The sequence below is a fragment of the Lampetra planeri genome, chromosome 42 (genome assembly GCF_965212315.1).
Source record: "Lampetra planeri chromosome 42, kcLamPlan1.2.h2, whole genome shotgun sequence".
Classification (NCBI taxonomy): Eukaryota; Metazoa; Chordata; class Hyperoartia; order Petromyzontiformes; family Petromyzontidae; genus Lampetra; species Lampetra planeri.
This window is the reverse complement of record NC_136148.1, coordinates 9,822,793-9,833,002: the sequence shown is the minus strand read 5'-3', so window position 1 is coordinate 9,833,002 and position 10,210 is coordinate 9,822,793. Positions and strand designations below refer to the sequence as shown.

Sequence of the window (10,210 nt, the reverse complement as noted above, 5' to 3'; positions counted from 1 at the left end):
ATGGTCAGGAGCTGGATAGATCCCAATGTCGAGGTCTGCTAGCCACGAGAGGTTTTCAGCAGCCAGTGCGTGTATTTTGCTATTTCGTAGTTGAAGCACAGACTCGCGTGCAGTGGTTTACGATGATATGATCCATCGTTTGGGATGCATGGCCACAATCGCACGACTGTGGCTTGTCTTTAAAGAAAGTGTTCCATTTATGAAGGAGATGTGAACATCGGCCCGTTGATGTTCTGATGCGGTTCATAGACAAACCAATCAATGTCTTCGAGGAATGTCAAAGCGATCGGGTGAGATGTTGGGTCTCGAATGATGTGTTTATTCTGGGCGGCCGCGTTGTTCCACTGTTCGCCAGCAGCAGCAGCGTTGCTCCGGATCTGGGTGAGATTCTAGGATGGTGACGGCAGCAGCGATCCCAACTGGGGATCGGGATTTGAGTCGGAGGTGTGGTACATTGTTGAGGTCATGGTTGACTGTGGGTAGGTCGTCATTGGCTCCAGAACATAACGCTGCCATCCCAAAAATCGAATAGAATGAGTCGCCTCCTTGCAAACCTCGAACCTCATTTACACGATTCAACTCGAGATCATTTAATTGGCACTCACAGGCCTCTCAGACCTCGCAGCTTACGCCTTGCCCATCGAACAAAGACGGTCACTGCATCGTGTGGCGCTTTCAGATGCGCTGCTGCTTCTGCGGCCGTCTGAAACGCTCTTCCTTCCGATATGAGGAAGCCGCTGGGAGCTACGCTGCACTTTTAAATCATCATCGAGATTGACAAACTTATTCATTTAGAACTGCTTTTTGTGTTTAGTTTATTTGTCGTTTCCCCGCACCTCCGATTATCGTAGTTGGCTACGTACGGTGCGAAAGAAGTTCAACATTACGGCACAGCACTTCCTGTATATCCCCAGGCGCGTGTTTCCGGTTTGGACGTCTGTGACAAAGAGCTTCCTAGCTCATCGGATTCCTCGTGCAGTAGAAATAAAGATTCCGATTTGAATCGCGCGCTATGAACGATTCCCTCCGCAGCCAGCAGCCAATGGACTGGCGCGGCCAGCAGCCAATGGGCTGGCGCGGCCAGCAGCCAATGGACTGGCGCGGCCAGCAGCCAATGGGCTGGCGCGGCCAGCAGCCAATGGACTGGCGCGTCTCTCCGCGCAAGGCGCCTCCCATTGGGCGATCTGACGAGGCGGGGCAGGCCCGCAAGGCAGCCAATAGGAGGCGCGCTCTCGTACGGCTCCGTTTGAAGATTGTGGCGGTCGCGGGCGAGTGGGAGCCCCGTTTGGTTTTAAAGAATTTGTGTTTTTTATATCGAAACTTCACCTCGGTTAAGGATATTAGCGAGCGGAGGGGCTTGAACAAAGCGGGAACGCCTGCAGCAAGGTAATCTTGCGATGTTTCTTTTCACCTCAGCTGCCGTCATCGGGTTGCGTGAGTTTGTGTGGGGCAACCTGCCGCCGCACCAGACTAGTTAGGCCTGCCCGCTGAAGTTTATTCGGCTTCACTCTCGATGCAGATATCCGCTCACCTCGATGTTGTTTGTGCATCTTTACATTCATCCGTGCAATAGGTATAAGTGTGGCGGTGTTCATACGTGCCATTGTAAACTAATGAGCCCAAAAGCGCGTTGTTCTGACTCGTCATGGGACATCACTGGCTCAGGGCTGCGAGCAGGAGATGAGCGTCTTCTCACACTCGCGTTTACTTGGGGAAACAACTTTGACCTTTTACAAAGTCGAGGCTCAAGGTGAGAGGTTGTGTTGGAGAGGTTCACGTTGAGGGGAATTGTTCAAACATTAAAATAAATACTCTTGGGTTCTTTCGGTAAAGTCACGTAGGTAGAAACAAATAATAAAATTAACTATTCTAAAATAAGGTGAAGTATGGTCCGACAATGCGAGGGGAGTCCTTCACGAGCAATGGATTGGTAAAATGTGTTGAATTATACATTATATTGTGATGATACTGATAGCATACACTGTAATGTGTATACGACTGATAACATCAGTAGTAGCTACAGTGGTTTGTGGAATCTACACCAATGGCCGAGTGCTCCCGAAGGATTTTTATTTTACAAAAATATTTTGCCAGGATAATTCACTGAGATGGAAGATATCGTTTACAAAAGTGCCAAGTAACACAGACGTAGCAAACACGAAATGACACATTCAGACATTTTAAAATATACCAATTGTACAATGTACGATCATACGATCTCAAATACATGCACAGTATAGTGTACAAGGGTCAAGAGCACGAGCAAGACAGTCCCGGCAGCATGAACACAACCGCACGGCAGTAAATAATTGATGCACACTACCGGTTACCGTGTAACGAACGCTGTGCAGGTGCGTGTGGATGAGTACGACTCTGTACGGTGTGTGCCAAGCGTTGGGACTCGACGAGAGTACTGTCGCTCCTTCTGTTGTGATAGTGCAGTAATATCGTTAAGAGTGCAGCACTTAAAATAAATGTTATTCGGGAAGTTCATAATAATGTAAATATACCAGGAATGACAGTGGCACATTTTAACACCGTAGCCTTATATCCATAACATTAACAGTGGCGAAATGTAGATATAACTGCAGTTTATACTTTAACATTGTAAGCACAGTGATGTGATTGCTATAATATTAATGTTGCTTTTGCCAAGAAGGATATTCAAAGTAAGGTTAAAAACAAAGCTTATAAGCGTACATTGTAAATTAATGTGCAGGAAATTCAAAATCGGCTTCGCATTTTGTAGTAATGATATAATGGTACAAGGTAAGAGAACGCGACTTCATTAAAAGAGCGTCTGAATTTAATAGTATCAGGCGAAGCACCACTTTGCAGAGGTCGCAAACGGGTTTTGATTCCGTACCCGTACCCGGCCGCACCAGGGTCGCAAATAGGTACCCGTACCAGTACCTGACCGGGTACGGGTATCGGGTAGGGTACGGGTATCGGGTACCCGGTTGCGACCTCTGCCACTTTGGTAGCACAAGTGGTAGAAGACTGCAATAACATCAGCGTGAGGGGGACATTAATGCTCGATGCAATCAACACTGTCGCAATTCATGTACAATGCATAATAAAGTTGCTGCTTCGGTGAGCTTTCTCAATGACTAACATTAAATAGGACAGTAATGGTGGTTTTCAATCAGAGCAGTGGTTCTCAACATTGTTTGGCTACTGTACTCCTTGTTGAGTATAGTTTCAACCGAATACAGTACTCTCTTGCCTGACTCAAAATGGTTCTGATAAATAAATGTATGAATAATGAACGTAAAAATTTTAACAAATTGCCCATTTTGTGAGATATCCTAACTCTCCAGTAACTACAAGCGAATACAACAATCAACGAACGTCATGTAATGGTGGTTTTCTATCAGAGCAGTGGAACGTCATGTGTTTGCGCTCGCTGGTTACTCTTGTAACCCACATTACAAAGGTCTGTTATGTTGTTCTAGGTTACCATATGGATTTGCATCTTATCGTAGTTATTTTATGATGGCAGATTTATACGTGATTATTCACCAATGACTCACGTATGACAATTTCACGCATTTATAAATTACCTCACGTACCCCCTGGGACGTTGCCACGTACCCCAGGGGTCCGCGTACCCCTGATTGAGAATCACTGACTTAGAGGAAATGAATAACGTTTCAACCGACCGTTAATTTAATTTCTAAAATGTAATTTCTAAAAAGCCTTTTATTTTTTGTATTGTCCTATTCGCGATTTGCTTCTCAAAATGGGTACTCCAGTGTTACTATCCTCCGTCAGGAGCGGTGGCACAGCGGTGGCACAGTGGTGAGTGCACAGCGCTACGAACCGGCTACCTCGGGTTCACTCTTGGCCCTGACTGACCTAATTATCAAGTTATATCAGAACTGGTCTTGGTCTTCCCTCCATCCCTACGCTGACTAGCATGATGAAGTATGGTTAAACGACCCCCAAGAACAATACAGCAGCGGATTGACAAAGGGCTGTAAATTATGATATCCCTCTAGACATTGGGTCTAATGGGTTTAGTTAACATTACGGGAGGGAAGAAGGGATGGTCTCACGGTTAAATGTTGGGTCGGCTTCTAAATCTGGCCACCACATAACGCCATGCCCACACCCATGTAATTCATAGATTGCCCTTTGCAATATACCTCGTTACACACAATACCAGGCAGTATATTAACAGCATTGTATTAGTTATCAGTTATTCAATATTTTAAAATGTTTTTATTTACAGCTCTGAGCCATTGGTGGAAATTCCACGTTCTCATAGTTGATTCCAGTCGATAAAGACATATTGTGGTCAAAAGTGAAATAAGAGTGTCTGCGTGTACATTTTACATAGTACGGACTGTAATGTAAGTGGTAGGCCTCGGCAAGGTAAGGTAAATTACCTTTTTTACCGGGTAAAAGGGTAAAGGTAAAGGGTAAAGGTTTCGACATGCCAAGGGGTAAGGTAAAGGGTAGGGTAACGGTAGCTCAGAAGAATTACCCGGTAGGGTAAGGTAGCGCGAATAATTACCCGGTAACTACAGTACCTTGTTTACCGCTAAAAGCTCCGTGGCGCAGTCCGTGGCCTCAATTTTTAATTGCGATAATTGATGTCGGACCAAATGGATACGGTCCACGTTCTTGAGGTAGAGGTACTAGAGGACGAGGTCGAGGATGCCAGCAACGACATTTTTGGGGTTGCTGCGAACAGCAATCGAAAGAGGCAGCGGTATGCGTTCCTGTGGGAGCACACGCAAGTGGTTTTCCACCCACACGAACGCGTCGTGGTGGAAAGCCCACCTCAAGAAGCACAACGTGCTCGCCCCAGGCAGCGTGGTAAGGTGAAATGTAGGGTAAAGGTGTTCTTGTTTTTTTTACCGTTTAACTTTTACCTTACCTTGCCGAGGGCTAGTAAGTGGGAACTGGGAATTGCAATTACGAATTCTTGAGTGAACTTGAGAGCAGGCTGAAGTTGTGTACACACAGACACCCCTCTATAAGGATGCTATGTAACACCAAACACATGCTCTCTTATAACACATGGCATGCAGACTGCATGAGCTGCCTTGTAAGTAGACGTTTTAGTGACACTTGTTTTCACCCGAGGCAGTTGTGCTGTGACAGAAATACCTGAGTTAGTACTGCGCTTAGAGGTATTCACTGTCAAATGTGTCTAAAATTAGAATACAGTACTGTTATGGTTTTTATTAATAATGCAATAGTCGCGTGATGTTCAAGGTGTCTCCCTGCTCAAACAAGCATTACTGGCCCTACACCAGTGTTGGAATTTCCAAAGTGTAAATGTTTTTATTTATCTAGTAGGAACGATGAGCTGATTCAATCGGTGCCCAGGATTTCAATTGGTAACCTAATTGAGTTGACCACTGCGCCAACATCGGACAATCCAGTCAGACAAGGATATGATGAACATGGATGGGTCCCAGAAGAGGTCAGGAACTTGAAGCAGTTCTAAATACTCAACTTGTTTCGAGATCCATTTCAAGGCCTTGGTCTCATCATCTGGAGTTAATCTGCAGTAATAATTATGTAACCATTCCAATGGTGAATAGCAGAGGTGTGGACTCGAGTCATGCGACTTGGACTCGAGTCAGACTCGAGTCATGATTTTGATGACTTCAGACTCGACTTGGACTTGCCTCATCTTTGACTCGACTTGACTCGGGACTCGAGAGCAAAGACTTGAGACTTACTTGTGACTTGCACAACAATGACTTTGTCCCACCTCAGAGGTGTGGACTCGAGTCATGCGACTTGGACTCGAGTCAGACTCGAGTCATGATTTTGATGACTTCAGACTCGACTTGGACTTGCCTCATCTTTGACTCGACTTGACTCGGGACTCGAGAGCAAAGACTTGAGACTTACTTGTGACTTGCATAACAATGACTTTGTCCCACCTCTGGTGAATAGTATGACAGTCACAACCCAATTAACGTTTTACCTAGGAAAGCTTCACAGTCAGAAGACTTATTTTCAGGAGAGTTCTGCTTTTGGATGTTTGGCCAATTATTTCTGGAATGCTTGAAAAAAAACATCCTGATGAGAGGCCAACTCTGATGCTGCTACAAAAAGGTCATCAGCCTACTTTTCTGCCTCCTATTTAGCAACCGTTTTGCCTTGCTGGTGACAGTCACCGATACACGATAATCGTATGATCCAGCAACCCTCGTCTCCCGATTGCCCGGTAACAGACATGTTTGTAGCCACTGTGGGTGTCGTGGGTATCGAAACACCCATAACATATTTAGATGAAGTTCACACACACCCACCAAACCTTGGACAAAATTAAATAAGGTGACAAATGCTGATTATGCTGATGATATAACCTTTAATTACACAGTAGGGTGTGAACACTAGGATCTGCAATGAGTCAGTAGAAATTATTCTAGTTGTGTTGGTTTAATGACTGCACATTAGAACTCCTGTTATCTTTGATGAAGTTGATCGGCAAACTTCCCAGGTCCAATGTGTAAACGAAGCAACAACCACCTGGAACAGTTTGCGAGGAGGGCACCCCTGACTTCCATAGTGTGACTCCTCGTGTCCCCGGTTGACAGGCGTACACTGGCACGCCCTGTGTGTGAGTCAAGCGAGGGTGTTTTGACCGTTCCTCTCAAACCCTTCCAACAGCAGCAGAGGGGACTCTTCTCAGAGCTGTCGTGCCGTGACGCCGCGAGCCATGGCGTCTGGAGGTAGCGCCAGGAGCAGCGTTGGTAATCTCTCGGATGAGACATTCCCCAGCTTCCTGTCGGAGTCTGCCCCAGACAGCCTGGGCCCCCCCGTAGCCATCTCCACAGTCGCACGGAAAGAAGGCTCCGACGACAGGTGCGGTGCCCAGCCTCCTTGCTCACTCTTGTCTCCATGTTTCTCTTGATCTCATTGGTTTTGTTTGTCTTGATTTTCTGTCTGTGCTGTCTCAGTCATCCTTTCTATCTCACCTGTGCCGTCCTCACTCTGTCTCTTTCATTGTGAAAATTATCCCAAGCAGAAAACATTGATTTAAAATAATTAATTCTTACACACTCACAATTTTATGTATCCTGAACACAAGCGTGATTTTAATTGATGAATCGCTACATGTGTACTGGAGATGATGGCAGTAATGTGTGGAGGCAGAATTGTTGGTCCACTGCTGGATGAAGTCCGACCAATGCATATCATTCATTTGGGTTGTTTGACCATACGAACCATGTTAATTTTGGAGCTTTCGTGACTGCAGGAATTATTCTTTGGTTCTTTCGGTAAAGTCACGTATAATACTTTGCTAGGTTATTTAATTGAGTGTGTTCTTTCTCCCTCTAAGCCTGCGTACTTTACTACGCGTCTCTTCGTACTCATTGACATGTACATTTTTTCTCTAACCCCTCCCACTCTCTGCCTCCGCCCCCCTCTGTCTATTTAAGGCCACCCCACAGAGACGATCACCCCTCTCTGTACCTGTGTTGCTCTCTCTATGTATCTTGGTGATATCTGTCTGCTTATATGTCTGTCTATAGTTTTCTGGTTAGATTTTATGTCGCTATTTCATTATACCTGATGATGATTGCTTGTGTTGCAATCAAAACGTCGTATGCTATTATTTAATTTATTATTTTATCTTTATACGTGACTTTACCGAAAGAACCAAAGAATACGAACCATGTTGGTTAGTGCGGGTTGGTGAAGAAAGAGGCCCAGGACCGGTTATATCGCTCACCGCTGATGTTAGCCATGGCTAGAAATTAAATTCATGTTGCTGGTTCATAGAGCAGTACACTTGCAGCTGCATTATTGCTCCACCTATAGAGATGTATTCCAAGAGTCTTATCTCCATTGCATTCCACAGTATCATTACAGTACTGCACCACTTACCTTAACTGTAACATTGGCATTCGGCTCTTCGTTATAAGATCTGATCCACTGTGACTATATGGAATGTAGTTTTAATAGTTTTGTGTGACCATGAATGGCAGTTGACGAGTGGGAGCAACATTTAGCGGTATGGGAACCTCATTTGCCAGTAAAAATATGATAATTGTTTTTTTACCCTTCTATCTGGCAACAAAACTGACACCTTTTTACAAGGAGTCATGTTTGCATAGACCGCAATACCTGCAGTCATAATACAAACAAAAGAACATAACTCTGATAATGTGCACTGTCCTTGAAGTTGATTGGTCCACACCCGAGACAGCTTTCCTTAGAGCCTAGTCTCACATGGGTTGGACCAGATGACGCCAAAAGGCGCACAACTGTCTCGGGTGTGGACCAATCAACTTCAAGGACAGTGCACATCAGAGTTATGTTCTTTTGTTTGTATTATGACTGCAGGTATTGCGGTCTATGCAAACATGACTCCTTGTAAAAAGGTGTCAGTTTTGTTGCCAGATAGAAGGGTAAAAAACCAATTATCATATTTTTACTGGCAAATGAGGTTCCCATAGTGTAGATGCTTGCCCCGAGCTCTCATACTCTGATGGTGCATTGTCTTTGAGTTGTGCGCCTTTTGGCGTCATCTGGTCCAACCCATGTGAGACTAGGCTTTAAGGAAAGCTGTTTCGGGTGTGGACCAATCAACTTCAAGGACAGTGCACATTATCAGAGTTATGTTCTTTTGTTTGTATTATGACTGCAGGTATTGCGGTCTATGCAAACATGACTCCTTGTAAAAAGGTGTCAGTTTTGTTGCCAGATAGAAGGGTAAAAAACCAATTATAACATTTAGCGGTTTTCCAATATTCACCAATAGCTCCCTGACATTTTTGGGAAAATTACAACAGCTTGGGCAGGTAAAGTGAAGTAAAAGAGCCAAGCATGCGACTGAGTGTAGCTCTCACCGTGTGTTAAGTGGGATCTTTGAGTGTTTTATGTGTGTTTATCCGAGTGTGTTTGTTTTGAGAGTGTGCCCTCAGAGAGTGTATGTGTTTATTGGAAGTGTGTGGATTGGTGGTGCTTTGGTTAGCATGCTAAACATTCAACCTGGTGACACAAGGTAGTGAAGTGCAGGTGATATTTTTTAAATGCGTAATTTTATTTAGTAGTTTAACAGGCACACCACTGACATCCTGTAACTTTATTTAAATCCCCGTTCACACGTAACATAGTTCCAACTTAATTTGGAGCTTGCGTGACTGCAGGAATTATTCTTTGGTTCGTTCGGTAAAGTCACGTATAAAGATAAAATAATAAATTCAATTAAATACTAGCCTACGACGTTTCGATTGCAACACAAGCAATCATCATCAGGTATAAATGAAATAGAAACACAAATCTAGTATACTTAGAAATGTATTGTAATACAACAGAGAGTCGGATAACATAACACAGAGGCGTAGTTTCTCTTTGTGCCTATGTTTGCTCTTTCTCTATGTATCTCTGTGATATCTGTCTGCTTATATGTCTGTCTATGTTTCTGGTTCTGTGTTTAATCTCTCTCTCAAATTTAGCATTCTCAGGAAGAACGTAATCAACCAGATAGGGTGTTGACTGTTATGTTATCCGACTGTTGTATTACATTACATTTCTAAGTATACTAGATTTGTGTTTCTATTTAATTTATACCTGATGATGATTGCTTGTGTTGCAATCGAAACGTCGTATGCTAGTATTTAATTTAATGTATTATTTTATCTTTATACGTGACTTTACCGAAAGAACCAAAGAATAATTCCTGCAGTCACGAAAGCTCCAAATTAAGTTTGAACCACTTCTACGGGGAAGTTTAAAGTTTGTTTTCTCTCTCTCTCTGGGTTTTTTCGTTGTCTCTCTCTGCTTGTGTATCGTTCTTCGTGTCTGTGTTTTTTCAAATTTCACACTTAACTTCTAATTTAGCAATCTTTGGAAGAACGTAATCAACCAGGCTATGCGTTAATTGTGTGTTGACCGACCCTCTGTGTTGCATTGTATTACATTTCGAAATTTTTGCTAGGTTAGTTAATTTAGTGTGTCTCTCTCCCTGCCTCCTAATTTTTTCAAGCTTTCGTACCGTACCACTCATCGTGCTACTCATTGACATGCTAATTTCTCTAACCCCTCTCTCTCCGCCCCTGCCCCCCCTCTCTCAAGTTTTTTACACCTTGCCACTCACCGTTTCCACTCATGGACATGATAATTTCTCTAACCCCTCCCTCTCTCCCCGCCCCCACCCCCCCTTTCTCTATTTAAGGCCTCGACACAGAGGCGTAGTTTCTCTTTGTGCCTATGTTTGCTCTCTCTCTATGTA

General features: G+C 44.0%; 1 protein-coding gene across 2 annotated transcripts in view; it reads left to right on the top strand.

Annotated features, from left to right (window-relative positions):
• The first annotated feature begins 1,233 nt into the window (after nucleotides 1–1,233).
• CEP192 (centrosomal protein 192) overlaps nucleotides 1,234–10,210 on the top strand; it is a 126,767-nt gene continuing 117,790 nt past the window's right edge. Inside the window, exons 1-2 of one of the 2 annotated variants that reach the window (XM_078613902.1) lie at nucleotides 1,234–1,386; nucleotides 6,643–6,834. In XM_078613902.1, the coding sequence (XP_078470028.1) occupies nucleotides 6,689–6,834 (146 nt within the window). In that variant the 5' untranslated portion in view covers nucleotides 1,234–1,386; nucleotides 6,643–6,688. Of the gene's footprint in view, nucleotides 1,387–6,639; nucleotides 6,835–10,210 lie in introns of both variants that reach the window. The other variant, XM_078613900.1, reaches the window with a different exon arrangement.